Here is a 22677-nt window from a genome sequence, read left to right as displayed (position 1 = left end):
GAGTGGTAGACCCTGTGCTGAAGCACCTTTAGATACACAGTTTTGTATAATCCTTGCAATAACTACGGGGAAAGTTAATGACAGGGTAGTTATCTCCACAAAGACACCAAGGTTTAGACAAATTAAGTAACTTGCCAAAGTTCCCACAACTAGGAAGTCGCAGAGCTAGCATTTGAACAAGAGCCTGCCTCCACAGCTGGCTCTTCAACCAGTATGCCGAACGACTGGAAGGGAAGAGTCTCGTGGCCATTCCTTCGTGAACTGCAGATGCTTCGAGTCCTTTGCCAGTGAGAGGGTCCGGGTGCTGCTTCAGAGTCACTATAGCTGTGTGACCCTTCTTCCCCTGTTTGGCTGGGGCCTCAGCAGGAATGCAGAGGGACTCTTCATTCCCCACCTTGACACCTTCTCTTCCAATGTAAGCATTTACTGGAGGAATGCCCTCTAAGCACTAGGCACCTGTGGGCCGTCGTGCCTGCAGAGGAGACAGACACAGGAAGCAGCTGCCCCAGGGCCTGGTAACTCCTGAAGCCCGGAACCGAGACGCTGCCAGGCTCACGGCCCCCGCTGCTGGGAACGGTGGCAAGAGGGACACAGAGATACATCAGCCGTCAGTCTGTCCCTTAAGGAATCTGAAGGCTAATGGCTCAGATACAGTAACCAAGAATCACCGCCCAGAGGCAGTTCTTGTGGCCCTGCTTTTTGTGTCTTTCTCCAGAAGGTAAGAAGTTACATGATACATCTCTCCTGGGCCAGGTAGCCAACCCTGGCACCGGGGCTGCCCGGGGGGCCACACACTTGGTGGTCCTGTGGCCTCTCTGGGCCGCTGGGCGCAGTCCCCGAGGAAGGCCTACCCAGGCCCCGTTGGGCAGGGCTGAGGGAGTGCTGTGGAGGAAGGCCCTAGACGGAGGGAGCAGCTGTGGCAGCCAGCGGGCGGCGCCCGGCGGGACAGTCCGAGGAGGCAGGCCTCTGACGAGGAAGTCTGTGAGGAGGCCTAAGCCTACAGCGTCGAGGCTCAGGGACAAGCCCTTGGAGGGTAGCGGCTCAGCGGGTGAGCGCGAAGGCAGAATCCTCGGGAGCCAGATGCCGTGGAGACACCTCAGAGGCTCGGCGGGCCCGGAGCTGCGTTCCGGCGCGATTCTCAGTGAGGGGGTGGTTCAGGGGAGGCCGACTGAGGAGGGCGAGGATCAGCCCCGAGAGGCTCGGTGAGAAAGGCTAAGGACGGCGAGGGATAGGACTTGGTTCTGTGGGCGGGCAGACCCTGAGGAATCCCAGGGCTCTGAGAAGATCAGGCAGTGAGGACTGGGGCCTGAGGGCGCACAGTGCGCCCGGACCCTGGGGAGCGGGGATGAGACACACCGGCGTGCCGAGTGCAGCCGAGCCCACAGAGGAAAGCCCAAGGGCGGACAGCTAGCCCAGCGCGCGCCGACCGCTGCGGCGCCACGGAAAGGCCCGCCCACCCGCCGCCACGCCCGATTCTCATTGGCGACTCTTAACTCTCCGTGGATTGGCTACCTCTGGATCCAATTAGCCGGGCTTGAACCGTACTTCCGGTGAGAGAGGTCGGACGCCGGAGAAAGCCGAAGAGAGCGCTTCCGCGCGCTTCCCAAAGTCGCGGCAGCTCTTTGGGACAGTGGGGACAGTGGTGCGCGCCCGGAGGCTGTGGGGGGCGGGGGAGGATACGTTAGGAGGAAGGACGGGAGTGTCGGGACAGAGTGGGAGGGACGGAGCGTTGGTGAACCGCAAGGAGTGGGGCCTTTGGGGAGTGGAGAAATTGAATAAAACTGGGCGGACCTTAAATAAGCAAATTAAGAGGCTAGGATTTGGTGGGCGAGGCCTAGAGGGGCGTGACCTTTGGGGCGGTGTCTCGGCGGAGCGTTGAGCTGCTTTGAGTGGGCGAGGGCATCATGGGGCGGAGCCTGACGTGGAAATGTTAGCCCGCTCCCTTCTGCAGCGTAGCATGAGACATCGCACTCTAGCCTCCGTCCCGGCCCTGTGGGCCTCCATCCCCTGTCCACGCTCTGAGCTGCGCCTGGACCTGGTTCTGGCTTCTGGACAGTCATTCCGGTGAGTGACCCTGGCTCCTGGCTCCTCGGCACAGCAGATCCTGGGGTGCATTGGGGGTGATGAAGAAACTTCAGAGTACAAAAGAGGAGACTGAGGCACGGGTGGTGACCCTGTTACATGCTTTATAAAGTGGAGGTGAGGTAATAAGCCTGCGCAGTGTTGTTGCGAGGATTACATGATATAACTGATGTAAAAGAAAGCACTTTTACTTTGCAATTTGTAAGTCAGTTTTGTATATGGAGCAGTTATAAGATGGGAGGGCCCCAAAGGGTGCAGGAAGGGAAACTGAGTGCTAGGGCTGCCCTGTGCCTGGGGGTCAGGTGGAGGGAGCAAAGCCCTGCGCACTGGAGTGGCGTGCTGGCCGACCAGGTATGGACACTGACCCAGACTGAGGAGCATCTTTACTGCACTGTGTACCGAGGGGATAAGGGCCGGGTTGGCAGGCCCACACTGGAAGAGCTAAAGGCCGTGCGACAGTACTTCCGGCTGGATGTCAGCCTTGCTCAGCTGTATCACCATTGGAGTTCTGTGGACCCCCACTTTCAAGAGGTGGCTCAGAAATTCCAAGGTGAGTACAGAGCCTGAGGCAGGGGTTGGGGTGCTTGTGATTTGGTTAAGTTACTCAGTTTCACCATCTGTAAAATGGGGATTATATCCACCTCATAGGATTTTATGAGGATTAAAGAAGCTAAGACATGTAAAGTGCTTAGAATAGTGCCTGACACATAGTAATTATTATTACTGTTATTATTGTCCTGCTGACCACCATAGTGGAGTGACAAGGATATTGAGCCAAATCCTGGCTGTGTGATCTGGGGCTGGTGACATCATTCATTCTGTAAATGTTTACAGAGCATCAGCTATGCGACTGGGGATACCACAGTGAACAAAACAGAAACAAATCCCCACCCTCATAGTGCTTACATTGTGGCTTCTTCATCTGTGGAATGGGATGATAACCCAGACCTCACAAGATGCTATGAGGAATGAGAGCTCCGGTGTTGCTTTCTCTAACAGTGCTGTCCCTCATTCCCCTGGGATACCCCAGAGCCTTGGTACCTAGAATCTGAGGGTGAGAAGAGGCCACTCCCAATAACAGGTGATTTCTGGTCCCTCTGCCTTTCTGGTCCCCAGGTGTGCGACTCCTGCAACAGGATCCCATCGAGTGTCTCTTCTCCTTCATCTGTTCCTCCAACAACAACATTGCCCGCATCACTGGCATGGTGGAGCGGCTCTGCCAGACCTTCGGACCTCGGCTCCTCCAGCTTGATGATGTCACCTACCATGGCTTCCCCAGCTTGCAGGCCCTGGCTGGTGAGTAGGTGGGTCCTTGCCTCTGGGCCTTCCAGCAACTTTCAAGGTCTGTTCAGTTCTCCCCTGGTGCCCTTCTCCCATCTCAAAGCTTCCCGCCTTTCTAAATACTGCCCTCATCCAGAATACTGCCCTGCCTGGTCTGATCAGCCCCAGTTACACCTCATCTTCCTTATCTGTCCCTGAAATGTCAGCACCTCACTAGTCTGGGCTTTTTGCCCCATGGGTTCAATGGCTCATCAGAAGACATCTGTATACAGTGTACAGTAATTTGGGCTTCAGGGCACGCATTCTAGAGACAGCCTGCCTGGGTCAGAATCTCAACTCTGGCACGTGACTTCTACGTATATGACCTTGAGCCATTATTTAGCCTCTGTGTGCCTCAGTTTTTTAATCCGTTGAATGGGATAAGAATAGCACCTACCGGGCTTCCCTGGTGGCGCAGTGGTTGAGAGTCCGCCTGCCGATGCAGGGGACACGGGTTCGTGCCCCGGTCTGGGAAGATGCCACATGCCGCGGAGCGGCTGGGCCCGTGAGCCATGGCCGCTGAGCCTGTGTGTCCGGAGCCTGTGCTCCGCAACGGGAGAGGCCACAACAGTGAGAGGCCCACATACCGCAAAAAAAAAAAAAAAAAAGAATAGCACCTACCTATCAGAGTTGTCATGAGGGTTGAGTAAAGGAATACACATACTGCACCTAGCACAGTGTTTGGCTTATGGGGTGTAAACAGAAAATTCAACTTGTTATCTCTGCAATGAATCCAACAATTCTGCAACCAGAAACACATATGTTTTTCACGGCAGCCCTGTGAGGCAAGTATTTTACAGAGGCAAGTATATCAGTTGGCAGTTGTGAGAACCAAGCTAGAGAAAGTGCTTGGTGACTGCATAGCAAGGAGACAGCCCCCTCTGGAGAAAACAGAATGTTTTAGGTGCTTAGAAACCCAATCTTGGGTCTTAGCTCCCAGCTTAGTAGTCATAAGACCTCAAGAAATTCATTCACCTCTCCAAGTTTCTCTTAACTTGTTTGTGGAATGGGAATAACAGTCTCTATCCAGAAGGGTTTGAGGGATGAATAAAGCAATCATGAGGTAGGTAGTGCAATGGGTTAAGAGCACAGGCTTGGTGTCCCAGACCTCAGTGCAAGGTCCCATCTCTACCATGTCCTTTCTTGAGCAAGTTACTTAACCTCTTCTAGGCCTTCATTTTCTCCATCCATAAAGTGGGAAGAACAATAATATTGTCATCAGGGTCCTTGAGAAAAGTAAGCATGATAATGTACCTAAAGCACTTTGCCCATGCATGATACCCGGGACTTGAAAATAGAAGCTGTTGCTGGTATTATGACTTTTATTTTAGATCATGAATGTGAACGCCCTTTGGAAAGGTTAAGGAACTTAACTGGGGAGTTCCTCCAGGGCAGCAAGTCCTTCTCAGTCCCTTCTGCAGTGCACAGCACATAGTCAGTGCTCAGAGAACATTTGTGGAGGGGCAGAACCCAGGCCTTAACCCTTTCCTTTGTACATGCAAGTGTCCTGGGGTCTCCCAGAGGGTGGCAAGGTAGGAGAGGGGTGCTTAGGGAAAGCATTCCTGTGGGGTGCAGGGCTCACACACTAGCCTGATGACAGGAAGGATGTGATAATGCCTGACCCCTGATCCCCTCCCCACCACCCCACAGGGCCACAGGTGGAGGCTCAGCTCAGGAAGCTGGGCCTGGGGTATCGTGCCCGCTATGTGAGTGCCAGTGCCCGAGCCATCCTGGAAGAACGGGGTGGACTTCCCTGGCTGCAGCAGCTGCGCAAGGCGCCCTACGAGGAGGCCCATAAGGCCCTCTGCACCCTGCCTGGGGTAGGCACCAAGGTAAGGCCCCAGGGGGGTAGGAGCTGCCCTCACCACCCATGCAGAGAGTAGCGGAGGAGGAGAGAAGGCAGGCCTGAGAGTTGGGTGCTTGGATGCGGGCTTCTCTTCTGGAGGCAGAGTGGGAAGGAGAAAGGATACCAGCAGATGTTTTATTAGAGAAATATAGAATGCAGAAAGGGTATAAAAGACATTGCTCTTTGAATGCGTTTTTAGAAAAACCATTTGTTTAGGTACATATATACACTGCTATATGCAGAAATTTCCAGAAGGAATCACAGGGAACTTAATAGTGGTTACCTTTGGGAAGACAAATGAAAAGATGTTTCCACTTTTCATTTTGTTCTTCTCATAAAATTATATGCACTTATAGAACTTCTTGTTAAATATCAACAGCGTTAGCTATCAGAAAGATGATTGGGAATTTGGCATTTATTATTTTCTCTTTTATATTTCTCTGTACTTTAAAAATGAACTTTTGCTTAAAGAACTCTTTTTCATGGGCTCTGAACTCCAGCCTAACATTAAATCTGGGTTCTGCGTCTGCCTAGCTGTGTAACTTTGGCCAAGTCATTTCACCTTTCAGAACCTCAGTTTTCTTGTCTGCGAAACAAGACAAGGGGCTTCCCTGGTGGCGCAGTGGTTAAGAATCCGCCTGCCAATACAGGAGACACGGGTTCGAGCCCTGGTCCGGGAGGATCCGACATGCTATGGAGCAACTAAGCCCGGGGGCCACAGCTGCTGAGCCTGTGCTCTGGAGCCCGTGAGTCACAACTGCTGAGCCTGCGTGCCACAATTACTGAAGCCCGTGCACCTAGAGCCCGTGCTCCACAACAAGAGAAGCCACAACAATAAGCCTGCGCGCCACAACAAGGAGGGGCCCCCACTCACCGGAACTAGAGAAAAGGCTGCGTGAAGCAACGAAGACCCAATGCAGCCAAAAATAAAATAAATAAATAAATTTATAAAAATAAATTATTAATTATTAATTATTTATAATTAATTATTATTAATTTATAATTAAATAAATAAATTTATTAAAAAACGAGAACCTGGCACACATAAGATGTTCACCTAGTAGCACTCTCATCACAGCTGATTTTTATTTTTATATATATATATATGTATATATATATATATATATTTTTTTTTTTTTTTTTTTTTTTTTTTTTTTTGCGGTACATGGGCCTCTCACTGTTGTGGCCTCTCCCGCTGCGGAGCACAGGCTCCGGACGTGCAGGCTCAGCGGCCATGGCTCACGGGCCCAGCCGCTCTGCGGCATGTGGGATCTTCCCGGACCAGGGCACGAACCCGCGTCCCCTGCATCGGCAGGCGGACTCTCAACCACTGCGCCACCAGGGAAGCCCTATATTTTTTTTAAAAGAATTTCTTAATACCAGGAGCTATTTCTTTTTTAAAATTAATTAATTAATTAATTTATTTATTTATTTATTTTTGGCTGCATTGGGTCTTCGTTGCTGCACGCAGGATTTCTCTAGTTGCCGTGAGCAGGGGCTACTCTTCATTGCAATACACGGGCTTCTCATTGCAGTGGCTTCTCTTGTTGCGGAGCACGGGCTGTAGGTGCACGGGCTCAGTAGTTGTGGCTCATGGGCTCAGTAGTTGTGGCTCGCGGGCTCTAGAGCGCAGGCTCAGTAGCTGTGGTGCACGGGCTTAGTTGCTCCGCAGCATGTGGGATCTTCCTGGACCAGGGCTTGAACCCATGTCCCCTGCACTGGCATGCGGATTCTTAACCACTGTGCCACCAGGGAAGTCCACACAGCTGTGTTTTAAATTATTAATAGAATGTACAATCATAGTAACCTCAGAGTGGAGAAGGAAGCAGCTGGCTTTGGGGCTAGAAGCAGGTTGCTGGCTGGACCCTGCCATTCCTCCTCTGTGGCTCACTCTGTGTCTGTCAAAGGTGGCCGACTGCATCTGCTTGATGGCCCTAGACAAGCCCCAGGCTGTGCCCGTGGATGTCCACGTGTGGCAGATCGCTCAATGTGACTACAGCTGGCACCCCACCACCAAGGGTCCGAGCCCCCAGGCCAACAAGGAACTGGGTAAGGAGAGAGTGGGATGTCGGGACTGGCAGTGAGCTGAGGTGGTGGAAACTTCCCACACCTCCCCCTACGCCCCACCCTTGTGGATAGGGAGCAGGAGGGCCAATCAATGTCGCCTCACCACTTCTGGTTTAGGAAGCTTTTTCCGGAGCCTGTGGGGACCTTATGCTGGCTGGGCCCAAGCAGTGAGTGAACCTAGCCTTCCCGTCCTCCTCCAGTCCAGACCCCATAGGACTTCGCCCCAAGCCCTGACCCACTTTCTTCTACCCCGCCACTGCCCCAGGTGACCCTAAAGGACTCTCCACCCACCCCAGCCCTGACTCCAGTGGACTCTCCTTGCCTCAGCCCTGCCCCCCATGAACCCTTCCGGCTCCCCACACAGCACCCCCAGTCTTGACCCCAGTGTACCCTCTCTCCACTCAGACTCCTCCCCCCCACCAGGTGCTGTTCAGTGCTGACCTGCGCCAACCCCACCGAGCTCAGGAGCCACCAGCAAAGCGCAGAAAGAGATGCCCAGGGCCGGAAGGCTAGGTGGGGGCGCTGGACGAAGGGATGCCCCAAATACCCCTCCCCACCATTCCCCCTTCTCACCCCCATCCAGTCTCATGTTGGAAAGGGGGCTCCTTGCAGCTACCTCAGGGGCCAGGCACCCTCAAATCAAGCAGTTTGCATGACAGTGTGGGATGGGAGTTGTCTGGGGAGACAGAGCTACCTGTGGTTTTAACCTCTTCCCTTTATTATAAGAAGGAACAATAAAATAGAAACATTTGTATGGAAAATGCAGTGCAGGGGCTGTAGGGAAAGGGGTGCGGAGCGGGTGGAGCAGGGTAACTCCCCAGTTCAGGGACGGGGGAGCAGGCTGCCCCCAACCCCTCCTACACGGGGGATCCAGACCCCTAGAGCTGGGGGGCCAGTGTGGGAGACAGTTCCGGGCCCGGCTCCACGCAGCAGTCTCGACAGTAGCAGCTGGCCACCGGCCCTACACGGGGAGAGAAAGCAGAGTTGGCCACAGGAGGAGACCCTCTGCTCTAGTGTGGGTGCCTCTCTGTGGACCACCCTTGCCCTTCCACAGAGCCCAGGGCCTCACCCCCAGCTGCTGGGGCCAGCAGCTCCCCGTGGCTCGCCGTCTGTCCCTGCCCCTCCTGGCTGGTGCCCAGCTGTAGCTTCCTCATGTGCCGCACCACGGCCGTGGCATTGAAGGCTTGCTGTGGAGAGAGGCAGAAGAAGGGACTTTGGAGAGAGCAGGACATCACGGGGCAGGGTCTGGCGGTGTAATTCTCGCAGCAGTTCTGTTAGTTTTATTCAGGCAATATTGGTTGATCGCCTAAAACTCCCTGAAACATCTACAAGGCTTTATTAAACTATATTCAGTCATATCATATAGTAATACACACACACACATGTATAAAATGTATATGTAGACAGACATGCATAACTTTTTATATATAATTAATTTATATTCACATAAGAGTAAACAATATAGCATTATGTGTCAGGCACTGTTCTAAGCACTTTACATAGTAGTTCATTTAATCTTCACGAATGTCTTTGAGGTGGGCACTATTACTGTCACCATTGTCAAAGGAGGAAACTGAGGCACAGAGAGGTTAACTAACTTACCCAGGTGTGTGTGTATCATTCTCTATTCAACCTATCCACTGAGATGTCCCTCAAATTTACCATGTCCCAAACCAAAATCATCCCCTAAAACAAGTTTCTACCCCTGGGATCTCCATCTTAGTGACGGTACCGCCATCTACTTCATCCCCGACCAAAATCTTGGGCCAGCCCTGGACATCTCTTCTCTCCCCCAATATCCATTATACCATCACTTGTTGTCAGTTCTGCCTCCCAAACGACTCCTGGACCAACCAGTGTTCTCTGTTCGCAGTGCCACTTCTCTGGTCCAAGCCCTCACCGTCTCCTGACTATGTCTCTGCCACAGCCCCCTAAAGGGTCTCCCAGCCTCCACTGTGCCTTTCTGCATCTTGAGAGCCCTTCCTAATGGGCAAGTTCCAGCTGAAGATCCTTCTGGGGCTCCTCAGCATCCCCAGGATCAAATCATTGCTCCACTGTGGCACTCAACCCCCCGAGCAGCCTGGCCCCTGCCTGGGTCTGCAGCCTGGGCTCCTGGCCCACAGCTCCTCCAGTCCAGCCAGGCTTAGCGCTTACACTGCCCTGAATGGCTGCACTCTCACGTCTCCTGGCCCTTTGCACCCTGGTTCCGTCTGCCTCAGACATTATTCTGCTGTGCCCAGCTAATTCCTACTCGGCTATCACGTCTGACAGGTTTATGCCCCTTCCAGGATCTCGTGGCTTGGGTTCGATGTCTCCTTAAGAAGTATACACTGTTCTCCCTCTAGACTTGGAGGTCAGGGACCATCACTGGAATAGAGTAGGTGTCAGAGCATTGAATGAATGAATGAGGTTCTTCAGTAAGCACCCCTGAGCATTTACAGTGTGCCCCACAAGGTGCAAGCTGCTGTGTGAGCTGAGGGCTGGATGGGGCTGGGGAGGAGTCCTGGGGAGGCTGGGACCCCGGACTAAACGTGGGCTCACCTTCCACTTGCTCTTGGCAAAGTTCTTCTTGATCTGCTCGCTCACCGACTGGTGAATATTCTTATCTAGAGCTGTATCTCCTGCAATCCTAGAGCGGATGTGTGTGGAGGGTTGTCAGTGAAGGTTGAGGCAGGCCTGGGGGCCCCAGATCCCACCCCAGCCTGCAGCTTGTGGGAGCTCTCACCAGGGGTGCTGCAAGGCCTGTTCACAGGTGAACCTCTTCTCTGGATCCTTCTCCATCAAGTGCCGGATGAAGTCTTTGGCTGAATCCCCAAGACAAGAGCAAAGACAGCATGGTGGTGCCTGAGAACACCCCCAAGATAGAACCCACCCCTCAGGTCTGGCTGGCACCGAAGCCAGATCTGTCCATTCACCACCCCACCCCACCTGCACCCTTTTCTCTAAGCCCCCAGGCCCACCCCAACCCTCCAGCTTTCTCCCTTAAGAATAACTTGTTCCTAGAGAAGATTGTGCTCAGTGTATTCACACTGATGTGTACATGACTGATAATGGCTTCACAGCTTTGCCTCCTAATCGGAGGCACAGGAAGACAGATAAAAACATGAATGGTGGTGTCTTAGGCATTAGGAAGTCAGTGGGGGGAGGTATTTTCTAAAATACTATGTTTGAAGACCGAATGAATGAAAGCCTACAGTTTCTCAGGCCAGGAGCCAGGCAAAGAGAAGCACCCAGGGTGGGTGTCTGGTCTCGAAGACAGCTCTGTTAGTCTGGGGCTGGGGAATCTGGTGGAAGGAAGGCAGAGAGGAGACCCCCAAAGCACATGAGGAAGGCACCGGAGGTAGGACCCAGGGGAAGAAAGCAAAGCCCCAAATACCAGAGTCAGAGATGTCGTCCCAATAAGGAGAGTCAAACTCGTACTCGGCCTTCAAAATCTGTTCAAAGAGTTTGGCATCGTTCTCGTCATAGAAGGGGGGATAACCACAGAGCCTGGGCAAGGAGAAACTCATTCTCATTTCCATTTTCATTGTACCCACTGGCTCCAGGATGGAGCTTTGGGGCAGTCTCAGGGATCAGGCAGGACCCACAGGAAGGAGTTCCCCCTTTTACAAAGGAGGGAAATTTGGCCCTCTCTGCCTTGCTCACTCCTGTCCAGCTACCCTGGCTTTCTGTTCCTTAACATGCCGCCATCTGTCCTTCCTCAGGGCCTTTGCACTTGCTGTGCCCTCTGCCTAAACCATTCTCCCCCCACACCTCGAATGTCTGGCTCCCTCACTTCAGTCAGGATGCCACTCATGCCACCTCCTCAGAGAGGCTCCCTGACCTCCTATCTACAATAGCATCCATCCCCATCTCCCTCCCCTGCTTGATTTTTCTTCTTAGTATTTCTTACCACCTGCCATTATTTTATAGATTTACTTATTTATTTTCTGTCTCCCTTACTAGCATGTCTGCCCCCTGAGGGCAGGCACCTTGTCTGTCTTATTCTCTGCTAAAGCCCCAGTGCTTGGCACAGTGCCAGAAACATAGTATCTGTTGAGTGAAGTAATATTAGTCATTAATTGGTAGATATAAATATGGATGGCAGGAAAGAAGAAATGGCAGGGAGGAGGAAGAGAGCAAAGTAGGGGAGAGAAGAACTCTGAAGCCACATCCCCAACGGCCAAGCCCCCCACTCACAGGATATAGGCGATGACCCCAATGGACCAGCAATCCACTGCCTTGCTGTAGGGCTTCTGGGCCAGCACTTCAGGGGCTGTGGAGGGAAGGGGACATGGTGGTGACAAATCTGCCCGGCAGCTTTGGGTTCCTCCCCCGCCCACAGTCCCAGCCCACGGCCCTCCGCACCCACGTATCCTGGGGTCCCGCAGGCTGTGGACAGCACGCTGCCGGGGTCTTCCATCTTGGAGAGGCCAAAGTCGGAGATCATGATCTTGGAGTCTTCATCCAGGCTGTAGTACAGCAGATTCTCTGGCTTGGAAGATGGGAGGTGGGGGAAGAGGAGTGGGAGATGGCCAGAGGCCAGCAGGACCTTCTGCCTCCCCAAGCACCCCAGCGAGCCCCCCAAAAGCCACTGTGGCATCACAGCTGCCATCTTGGTTGGAGGCACAAGAAACTCAATTAAGTTCGAAGTTCCAAAAGGACAAGGGCCTCGGGGATGTGGAACGGAATTTCCTATAAACCTCAGGTGTGTACTGTGACACCCTAAAGAATTTTTGAGGAGCTCCTGTGCGCCAGATCCTGTCTTGTGCTTGATTTCAGTTTATCCTTACCACATCCCTGCTAGCCCACTCTGAATAATCGCACTTTACAGTGGGGGAAACTGATGCCTTGAGAGGCAAAGGGACTTGCCTGAGGATCTACAGTTAGGGAGGGGAGTGGCAGGGAGAGAACTCAGACCCAGATCTGTTTCACCCCAGCACTCTTCTAGAGCAGAATGAGATGTACTACAAAACGTGAACCCCATCATTGTCTCTGAGGAGCAGGCTTTCAGGGGCTCTGGCTTTCTTCTTTGTGTTTTGCTACCCCATTCAAGTTTTCTACAAAGAGCAAGTGGGACTTTTATTATCAGAAAAAGACATAAGATGCGACTGGGATAAAATAACAGCACAGTTCACCTTTGTGTCCATTTGTGTGTCAGAGATGGAATGGGGAGGAAGCAGTTTAGGGCTTACCGGGTCAATTCTGCAGATGGGAAAGCAAGGCTCAGCAAGGGGGTGAGAGGTACCCAAGGTCTCAGGAGTTTGCAGAGGCCCCACCCCTGGGTGCCCCAGCTCCCCACACACCCTCACACCCACCTTGAGGTCTCGGTGTACGATGCCCAGGTTGTGCAGGTACTTGACGGCATCCAGCACCTGGAAGATGAGGCGGCTGGCGTCCCGCTCTGTGTAAAAGCCTTTTTCCACAATTCGGTCAAACAGCTCCCCACCTGACACCCTGTAGCCAGGGACAGGGCAGTCTGGACAAGAGAACGGAAGGCAGAGAGGCCAGGGAGGGGGCAGCAGGGAGAGCTGTCAGGAAGGTGCAGAGGCAGGGCCACTCACAGCTGCATGATGAGATAGAGGTGTCCCCCACTTTCATAGATGTCATCCAGGGCTACAATGTTGGGGTGCTTGATCCTGAAAGGAGAAATGAGGTGGTTCAGAGGTGAGGACAGTTCAGCCACCTCCCCACCCTCATGGTGAAGAACCACCGCCTGCAAACCTGGGCAGGACGAGCCTGAGATCTGGGTCTCAAAGGGAAAAGCTGATTTACCATGATGTATCATAGTGTCATGGAAGGCAGGAGAGCCACAGGGGTTAACACTGGGCTCCGGCGTCAGACAGACCCGGGTCCTCATCCGCCTCTGCCACGTGCTGTTCGGGGGCAAGTCTTCTCACCTCACAGTGCTGATCAGTATATGATTTTAACACTTGTCTGGGTTTATAAAGTTGTCAGCCTCCCCCACCAGAACATCATCTCCACGAGACCAGCAGCTTTATCTTGCTCACCACCGTTGCTCCACACCTGGTGCAGAGTGGGTGCTCACTCATATTCACTGAATTGAGGGTAACCTCTCCGGGCTTCAGTTTCTTCATCTATAATATGAAGCCAGTGATAGTACTTCCCTCCAAGTGGTGGAGTGAGGATCATGTGAGGAAATGCAGGGAAGAATCGGCACAATGCCTGGCACACAGTAAACGCTCCAGAAATGAACCAATGATGGTAATTGAGTTTGATGGAAGATTTGGCTCTGCCACAAACTTGCTGTGTGACCTTGGGCAAGTCCTTTGTCCTCTCTGGGCCTCAGTCTCCCTGACCCAATAGTGGAAATGATTATTTCGTCCCTGCCCATGGTGGTTGGAAAGCTCAGGGGGGAGGCTGGAAGTGAAGAGTCTATATGAGCTTCTAGTGAGAACAGCAGGTTTCCCATCAGCATGAACAGTTTGGAGGCCATTTGGTTGTTGAGTCAGGGCATCCGTAGATGGGCATTTTTCAACTTGCTGGGTGGTTTAATATGTGGCAGGAACTTGCGGTAGGTCTAGAGATAACGTCAGTTGAGATACATGGGTTTGAGACACATTCAAGGACTGACCTTTAGATCTGATTGGACATTAAACCACTGTAAAGAAGCAGTGGCATCTCGGTCACATCTGTCATGTTAGCTGTTGTGCCAGGCACTTGAAATAAGGGACCTCTAATGCTCCCCAAATCCCTACCAAGTGGAGATTATTACCTCGTGTTACAAATGAGCAATTTGAGGCTCAGAGAGGTTAGATGATTTGCCCAAAGCAGAGATAGGAAGCGAATGGGAGGGGTCAAGGCAGGGTCAACCCGGGGCAGGGACAGGATGTGGCTCACGTACTTGTGCAGGACAGCAATCTCATTCTGCATGCTGCCCTCCTTGCCCTCCAGAACCTTCTTGGCGATACATTTGATGGCCACCAGCTTCTGAGTCCTCTTATCTTCTGCCAGGATTACCTCCGAGAAGGCCCCTCTGCAGAGAGAGGGGATTCACGAGGTGGGGAACTCAGCTTCCCTCCAGCCTCTCCTCCATCCCCCTATGGGTTACGTGACCATCCCCAGACCAAGGAGATGGGATGAGCCTCCCTCCATCACTCATTCACCTCCCTGGTGCCAGAGGTGACCTGGCCAATCAGAGTAGTCTATCCCCTGGCCACTGTAATTGGGTCCTGTGATAGAAGCCAGGTTACTGGCACTTTGAGAATGAGGTGCTCTTTCCTGCTAAGCTGGTAAGACGTAAGCTTGGAGCTAATGGTGGTCATCTTTGCCACCACTTGGGGAGAGCCTGCTTGAGAATGAAGCCAACACAAAGGAAATCAGAGCTGAGAAACCGTCAAAGACAATTTCCTGATAACATCATGTGAGCCCCTGCATCCCATGCCTGAAGTTTACTCCCTAGGCTTTTTTATTATGTGCATGACTCATTCACTCCTTTTTCTGCAAAAGCCAATTTGAGTCATGGCTTATTTAACACCCTTTAGAACCATGAAGAACCATCAGTATCACCTGGGAACTTTTCAGAAGTGTGGAATCTCAGGCCCTGCCCTAGACCTACTAAATCAGAATCTGCATTTTTAATTTTTATTTATTATTTTATTTTTGGCTGTGTTGGATCTTTGTTGCTGCGCGCGGGCTTTCTCTAGTTGCGGCGAGCGGGGGCTACCCTTTGTTGCAGTGCGCAGGCTTCTCATTGTGGTGGCTTCTCTTGTTGAACACGGGCTCTAGGCACGCGGGCTTCAGTAGTTGTGGCTCACGGGCTCTAGAGTGTGGGCTCAGTAGTTGTGGTGCACAGGCTTAGTTGCTCCGCATCATGTGGGATCTTCCCGGACCAGGGCTCGAACCTGTGTCCCCTGCATTGGCAGGCGGATTCTTAACTACTGCGCCACTAGGGAAGCCCTAGAATCTGCATTTTAACAAGACTGTCAGGTGATGTGTATCCTCACTGAAGTTTGAGAAGCAATGCTTTCTAACAGGCTCTTAGAAAGGAACACATTCATTTTCACTAAAGTTCACTGATTAAGGAGGGTTTACTAGAGTGTTCTTTCTAGGACGGTTTGCTTTCCCTGGGATAATAAGAAGCCATAAGTCAAAGAAAAGCATCTCTCGTGAAAGCTCAATCGTCAGAATAACTAGTGACTGTGATAGCCTCATTGCTGGTTTCCAGTCTTGTCCCTCTCCAATTTCCCTTCTGTGCTGTGGCCAGAGTGACCATCCTGAATTGCAAATCTGCCACAAAGTCGTAAATGTCTTCCTGTGGCTCGTGGGGTCAAGTCCAGCCTCCATAGCTTGGCTTTCAGGCCTTACATGACCTGTTCCTCTCTCTTCTCAGCCTCTTCTTCCACTCTTCCCCCAGCCTCTGATGAGAAGCTCCACTAGACTCTCTCTCCTTCCACACATAACATGCCTCTGAACCTTTGCTGATGCTATTCCTTCTGCCTGGAATGCCTTCTCCCTCTCTGACAAGTACACTCCTACCCATCCTTTAGTCCCCAGCTCTAATACTCCCTTCTCCATAAAGTTCTTCTCCACACAGAAGCCACTGCTCTCTCTGGGCTCAACAAAGTCCTCATTCCCGAATTTAGCTAGAGCACAGCACACACCCTGTTGTCATTTTCCGTAGGTCTGTCTCCCTCACATGTTTGGGATCGACTTGGGAGATCAGGTTTGAGTTATTTCTGGATTCCCACCACTGAGAACAAAGCCACGCCCAGCTTCAGTTCCAAAACCTAGGCCAGAACCCCCAGTTCTTGGCAGCAAGTTTGAAAAACTGGCTCCTTCATTCCTCCTACTTTCTTCTCGTCACAGGAACCCAGAGCTGTGGCAAGAGCAGCCTCTGTTCCACCCACTGTCAGCCAGAAGTGAGAAGCCCAGGCCAGTCGGGCCATACAAGGCCACCATGGGGCCTGGGCAGTAGGAAACAGGAAGCAGTGATCAACTGGCTAGAGGAAGCACCACCCTGGACTCAGCCTCCCCAGCCAGTCAGGCCCAGGAGTGAGGACCTTCCCAACCGCCCCCCCACCCCCAGCTCAGGAACAGCTCTCCCTTTCCTCCTGCTCTGAGACTCACGTTCCCAGAACATCACGGAAGTCGTAAATGTCCCCAATGTCCTCCGCCTGCTTCCAGCTGGGGCCTTCCACTGCCCCCGGCATGGCCCACTGCCCCCTGGCCACAGCCAGGGCTCCTGGGAAAGGGAATGGAAGGAAAAGACTCAGCAGGGCCCAGGCTTCTTCGTGGGAACTTACTGGGGGCCCCATTCAGCCTGCGTTTATTCATTCCTTGATTCATTCATTTGACAAAATCATTCAACTTTCACTCATTCACAGGCCATTTGTTCATTCAGCAACATCCATGCATCATATCCTTATGCCTAGAGGAAAATCCTTCAGGGTGGCAGCAAAATTCTTCATTCAACAAAGTCACTCATTCATTCGTTTATTCAGCTCACCTCCCAGTTCCTCCCTCTCTAAATCCAAACACTCAGGGGGACACTGACCTCTGGGAGGACAGCAGAGAAGACCCCAGAGCAGCTTATAGAAATGCACAGCCCCGGAGGATCCCCCGTCCCCAGAACCAGCGATGTCCCAGCCCCACCCTGGGAATTGCTGGGGTGTCTCCTCTCCCTCCTCCTTCTCCCCGCCAGGCCTCTCGGAAATCAGTTTTCCGGCAGCCTGGGCTTCCAGCAATGTCTCAGCCATGTTTTTAAATAGCTCCTTCTGCACTGTTACCACAGCAACAGCAGCCACAGCTGGAGCTCCCTGGACCTCCTGTTACCCCCTCTCACTCCTGACTCCCCATCTGGGTCCCAGCAGCCTGAGAAATGGTCCCACCCAAACTGTCCCCTCCCGGCTTGATCTCACCCTGATCCAGCCTGTACTTTTCTGTTGAGACGTCTGTCTCAACCAGCAGTAGAGGGTGAGCATTCTCTCTCCATTCATCAGATGGAGAATGGGGAGACTGAGGTTGGCGATGGATAGGGTCTGGACCCAGAGTTGCCCAATGACCCTAGCTGGGGCCCCAGCTAAGCTTGCTGAAGGTAAAGGCCTTGGAGGGGGCTGCGGCCAGACTAGGACCCATCCAGAGAACACAGCCTCTCAATCCCATCCCAGGCCCACAGAAAGTGAGGCCAAAAGAGAGACCAGTGTACTGTGTGACCTCAGGAAGAACACTTTTCTTCTCTGTTTTTTCTGTGGGAAAATGAGGGGAAGGTGCCCTGACTAGAGCCCCTGATGTGCGATCCCACTCTTTGGGTGGGACTTTGTTCCCAGGGGGGTCTGGCCACCTATCCCAGGGACAGAAACTTCTAGGAAAGGAAACTTGATGGTAAGCTCTAGAGGCAGAATTTTAAAACCCACCTGGAGGCCTGGCAAATACAAACCTCACAGTTCCACACATATCCCTACACCCAGATACACCACACCAAGACCCACCCACACCCCTGAACCCAAACACCTGCCCCCAGATCCAGCATACTCCATCTCCAGATGATGCTCTGACATCTCATCATACATGTACCCCCAGACATCAGCACACATGTCCAAACACACACTTCCTCAGACATCCTCACACCCAGACATCCCTCCCACAGATCCCTCTCACACCCCAAAACACACATCCACGTACACCTGGACGAGACGACATGCAGACAGGACAGACACACACACACAGACCCCTCACCTGTATACCAGACATCCCAGATTCATTCACACCCTTCACCCTCCAGCTCCTATACACCCTAGAAGCTCTTAAACTCCAAATCCTCAAAACATCTAACTCCAAACATCCTCAGTACACAACTGTATACCCCCCAACTCTGACTTACTACCCTTTGAGCCAGGTTCCAGCACACACAACACCTAGATACACAATGTGCAACCCAAACACTGTTTCCCAGACATCCCCACCCATACGGATACCCTTACACACCAACATGCTGCAACTTCATATCAGATCCACTTGCCTGTGCTATGACATTCGCATACCCCAACACGGCCCCCACACGTCTTTACCTCCTAATGCCCAGTCCTTCCACATTCAGGCCCAGCTGAAGGCAGACACACACACACACCCCTCCTCCTGAAGGCAGACACACACACACACACCCCTCCTCCTGAAGGCAGATACACACACACACACACACACACAAACACACACACCCCTCCTCCTGAAGGCAGACACACACACACACACACACCCCTCCTCCTGAAGGCAGACACACACACACACACACACACACACACCCCTCCTCCTGAAGGCAGACACACACACACACCCCTCCTCCTGAAGGCAGACACACACACACACACACACACACACACACACACCCCTCCTCCTGAAGGCAGACACACACACACACACACACACCCCTCCTCCTGAAGGCAGACACACACACACACACACACACACACACCCCTCCTCCTGAAGGCAGACACAAACACACACCCCTCCTCCTGAAGGCAGACACACACACACACACACACACACACACACACACACACACACACACACACACACACACACACACACACACACACACACCCTCCTCCTCCTCCTCCTCCTCCTCCTCCTCCTCCTCCTCCTCCTCCTCCTCCTCCTCCTCCTCCTCCTCCTCCTCCTCCTCCTCCTCCTCCTCCTCCTCCTCCTCCTCCTCCTCCTCCTTCCTCTTTTACCCACTCAGTAAAGGCAGCTGAGCCTGGGGCATAGGTGGGGGAGAAAGGCCCAGCCCTGCCCCTGTACAGTCCAGTACTCCCGGGCACCCCCTCCCATCTTTCGGGGATGGTGTCCAGCGGCTGAAGGGTCCCGCCGCCCGACAGCGCCCAGGGTCACGGGCGGGGCGGTTCCCGGGCTGTACCTGCGGCTGCCCAGCCGCGGGGCTGGCTGGGAGGCGCGAGTTGTCAGGTGCCGAGCTCCGTCCGCCGTCCGCCGCTGCTGCGCGCTTGGCCAGCCCGCCCGCCCGCTCTCGGGGTAGGGCTCGATTCGGACTCAGCTGGCTCCCTCCGCCCGCCCGCGGCTCTGATGTCAGAGGAGGAGGAGCCTGCGGCGGAGGGACTAGGGACTGGGAGGTGAGGATCCGCTCCCGGGCTGGGGAAGGGGCGCTGTGGGCGGGGGAACCCTTAGTTCAGGTTGGAGCCTCCCTTTGAGTCTTTCCATCCTTCGTCTCCCGGCAGGGTCCCCGTTTCACAGAAGGAACAACTGAGGCACAGAGAGATGAAGGGTTCAGAATCAGCAGTTGGTCAGAAGTAGAGTCGAATTCGAACCCAAGTCTGTCTGATGGCGGAAGCTGGCCATTTTCACCCTGTCTCTTGGAGTTCCTTTCAGACCAGTTCCTTGAGCTCCCTTAAGGTTGGACGCTGTCCCTCCTCCCCTACCCCCCCACCTCCGCCCCGGGGAATTAGTCCCTGGGAAGAGCTTAGGAAACTGATGGGGGTGGAGGGATGGGGCCGTAGGGAAAGGACAAAGCAAGAGTAGGAGGCAGTGAAGAGAATTGAGGCAACCGTAGGGTGGGGGCCGCATTTGACAGGCGGGAAAACTAAAGCCCGAGGTCCCCCTCTGAGGCAGAGCTGATGCTCTACTTCCCTACACCTGCCGGGCAGAACAGGAGGGTACCCTGAGAGCCTGGGGCGGGGAGGGACGGGGGAGGAGGGAGAGTTAAATCAGGATCCTGGAGGAAGTCGGCCAAAGAGGACCGCGTGACTGGGCAGGCGCCAGTGACCGATGGCTCGGGGCCAGGTTGGGGAGGGAAAGCCCAAAAGTGCCCTGGGGAGGTAGGCAGGGCGCCAAGGGAACTGACTGACGTCCTCTTGCGCGAGGCCTTCTTTGGGAAGGTGGCCCGGGGTGTGTGTGTGGGGGCGGGGGGCGGGGCAGCAACTCCCAGGAAGTAGGGTTGGGGCTGGATGGACTGAAGGCAGCCAGAGGAGGCTCTTTGCCGAGGACCCCAACTACACCTCCATCATCACCCAGTGCTAGCCCTAACTCTTGAATTCCTGCATTTTCCGGGAAGATGCGGAAGGGACAATGCTTACCCCCAACTCAACTTCAACTGGCTTTTCCCTCTCTTATCCTCAGGACTGTGTCTGAGGGTGGTCAGTTATTATGCCCATTTTACAGTGAGAAAGGAAGATGGCAGAGGTTCCTAAAAAGGATTTTTTTTTTTTTTTTTTTTTTGCGGTACGCGGGCCTCTCACTGTTGTGGCCTCTCCCGTTGCGGAGCACAGGCTCCAGACGCGCAGGCTCAGCGGCCATGGCTCACGGGCCCAGCCGCTCCGTGGCATGTGGGATCTTCCCGGACCGGGGCGCGAACCCGTGTCCCCTGCGTCGGCAGGCGGACTCTCAACCACTGCGCCACCACGGAAGCCCAAGGCTTTTTTTTTATTATAAATTTATTTTATTTTATTTATTTATTTTTGGCTGCTTTGGGTCTTCGTTGCTGCGCGCGGGCTTTCTATAGTTATGGCGAGAGTAGGCGCGCGGGCTTCAGTAGTTGTGGCACGTGGGCTCAGCAATTGTGGCTCGTGGGCTCCAGAGCGCAGGCTCAGTAGTTGTGGCGCACGGGCTTAGTTGCTCCATGGCATGTGGGATCTTCCCGGCCCAGGGCTCAAACCCATGTCTCCTGCATTGGCAGGTGGATTCTTAACCACTGCGCCACCAGGGAAATCCCCCTAGAAAGGCTCCTGAGACTAACTTATCTGAGTCACACTCTTCCTTTCTGAGTCTCAGTTTCTTCATTGGGAATATCGATAACTGACTCAGAATTCTCCTGAGAATTCTATGAGACTGATGTATGTGAAATGCCTTGAATACCATTGGAATTAAAAATTTGACAGCTAAAATTTACTTCTAGTGTAAACTGAGGCTCAGAGAAGGGACCTGGTTTGCCTGGGGATAGGGGGCTAAGGGGCAATTTCCCTCCCCTAAATCTCCTTGCCATTGGTTAGATTCTTTCACTTGTCAAGTAATAGAATCCCAATCTAAGCCAGCTTCACCAAAGAGGAACCTATGGCTCACAGTAGCTGAGGCAAGATTGAAAGAGGAACACCATGGATCAGGGTGTGAGACTGGAACTGGAGATACAGTACTTGGAGGATTTGCTTTCTCTCATCTCTCCTTGTCTCGATTTTTCTTTACACTTCGGCTTCCTTTCCTCTGCAGAGTGATCTCCTCTACCTGGCAGGAAGCATGGTGTGAGGCAGCCCCAACTTTCCAACTGAACCCAGCAAAAGAGGAGCTATACCCAGTTTCATGTATCAGTCTCAGGGAGGGACTCCGATGGGCTCTGCTGGAGAGACATGCCTATGCCTTTACCCCCAGAACTGTTGCCAGAGGAATAAGGTACTATACAGGGTAAGTGTACTGTCATGGGCAGCCACACCAAAGTCACAGGGGATGAAGATGGCTATCCTGCCCAAAGGAAATAGCAGTCCTGGGCAGGCACAACTAACAAATCCATCCCAGCCGTGCTTCCATCAGTCAGAAAAAAAACGGCGTTAATATGTCTTGGTACATATTCTTCCAGACTTTTTTTGATGTGTATACATATACACACTTCCTCCTACAGCCTGCACTTCCAGTGAGCATATTTCAAGGTACTGAAGCAAAAAGTCAAGGAAAGTCAAATATATGAAAAAAAAAAAGTAAAGGAAATAATCCTCTTCTCTCTTTTGTTATTAAAAAATGACAAAACAACTCAGACATCTCCATCAATTCTTTTATTATTATTTATTTATTTGGCTGCACCAGGGCTTAGTTGAGGCATGTGGGATCTTTAGTTGCAGCGTGCAGGATCTTTAGTTGCGGCATGTGAACTCTTAGTTACAGCATGTGGGATCTAGTTCCCTGACCAGGGATCAAACCTGGGCCCCCTGCATTGGGAGCTCAGAGTCTTAGCCACTGGACCACCAGGGAAGTCCCTCCATCAATTCTTGAATCCAACAGAAAATTAGCCATTAGATGAGTGAATGATCTTTTAAGATTAGAGAAAAATGGAAGAAATCACAAGGAAAAGATGGACAGGTTTCTTTACAAACATAAAAACATTCTTTTTTTTAATTGAAGTATAGTTGATTTACAATGTTGTGTTAATTTCGGCTGTACAGCAAAGTGATTCACCTATACATATATATATGTATATGTATATGTATATATACACATTCTTTTTTTATATTCTTTTCCATTACGGTTTATCATAGGATACTAAATATAATTCTCTGTGCTATACAGTAGGACCTTGAGTTTATCCATTCCGTATATAATAGCTTACATCTGCTAACCCCAGCCTCCACCCCATCCCTCTCCCAACCCCCTCCCTGTTGGCAACCACAAATCTGTCCTCTATGTCTGTGAGTCTGTTTCTGCTTCGTAGATAG

At 52.5% G+C, this 22677-nt stretch overlaps 2 protein-coding genes and 1 long non-coding RNA gene across 4 annotated transcripts; 2 read left to right on the top strand and 1 right to left on the bottom strand.

The window, feature by feature from the left end:
* The first annotated feature begins 1698 nt into the window (after nucleotides 1-1698).
* OGG1 (8-oxoguanine DNA glycosylase) lies at nucleotides 1699-8076 on the top strand. The gene is given in 9 exon segments (XM_060161250.1): nucleotides 1699-2064; nucleotides 2385-2632; nucleotides 3199-3378; nucleotides 5053-5234; nucleotides 7156-7297; nucleotides 7433-7482; nucleotides 7721-7735; nucleotides 7737-7879; nucleotides 7881-8076. Coding segments are annotated over 9 exon segments (1188 nt in total). The 5' UTR covers nucleotides 1699-1927; the 3' UTR covers nucleotides 7972-8076.
* Nucleotides 8013-19323, bottom strand: CAMK1 (calcium/calmodulin dependent protein kinase I). 2 transcript variants are annotated; one of them, XM_060161252.1, is made up of 12 exons: nucleotides 19167-19323; nucleotides 16385-16499; nucleotides 14160-14291; nucleotides 12859-12933; nucleotides 12613-12751; nucleotides 11663-11789; nucleotides 11495-11570; nucleotides 10692-10804; nucleotides 10041-10119; nucleotides 9857-9944; nucleotides 8385-8502; nucleotides 8013-8276 (listed from the first exon to the last, which is right to left on the bottom strand). In XM_060161252.1, exons 2-12 carry the CDS (start codon nucleotides 16465-16467, stop codon nucleotides 8194-8196), a joined length of 1113 nt encoding a protein of 370 aa, XP_060017235.1. In that variant the 5' UTR covers nucleotides 16468-16499; nucleotides 19167-19323; the 3' UTR covers nucleotides 8013-8193. The 2 variants fall into 2 exon arrangements, with proteins under 2 accessions (XP_060017235.1, XP_060017234.1); XM_060161251.1 differs by lacking the exon at nucleotides 19167-19323 and adding an exon at nucleotides 18989-19102.
* LOC132526815 (uncharacterized) lies at nucleotides 19033-21997 on the top strand. Its single transcript, XR_009542701.1, has 2 exons — nucleotides 19033-19377; nucleotides 21464-21997. It is a non-coding gene; the product is annotated as an uncharacterized LOC132526815 (long non-coding RNA).
* The last annotated feature ends 680 nt before the right edge of the window (nucleotides 21998-22677 follow it).

Source organism: Lagenorhynchus albirostris, chromosome 10, assembly GCF_949774975.1.
Source record: "Lagenorhynchus albirostris chromosome 10, mLagAlb1.1, whole genome shotgun sequence".
Lineage (NCBI taxonomy): Eukaryota > Metazoa > Chordata > Mammalia > Artiodactyla > Delphinidae > Lagenorhynchus > Lagenorhynchus albirostris.
Note: the sequence above shows the minus strand (reverse complement) of the source record. Positions and strands in the feature narration are given on the sequence as shown.

What these genes read in the sequence shown, in the direction of transcription:
- CAMK1 (XM_060161251.1), bottom strand. Translation starts at nt 19,016, where the DNA reads ATGCCCCAGGCTCAGCTGCCTTTACTGA. An exon ending in GGCTCAGCTGCCTTTACTGA is followed by an intron (nt 16,500 to 18,988) that starts GTGGGTAAAAGA and finishes TCCCTTTCCCAG; the next exon opens with GAGCCCTGGCTGTGGCCAGG. An exon ending in CTCTATCTCATCATGCAGCT is followed by an intron (nt 12,752 to 12,858) that starts GTGAGTGGCCCT and finishes CCCTGGCTACAG; the next exon opens with GGTGTCAGGTGGGGAGCTGT.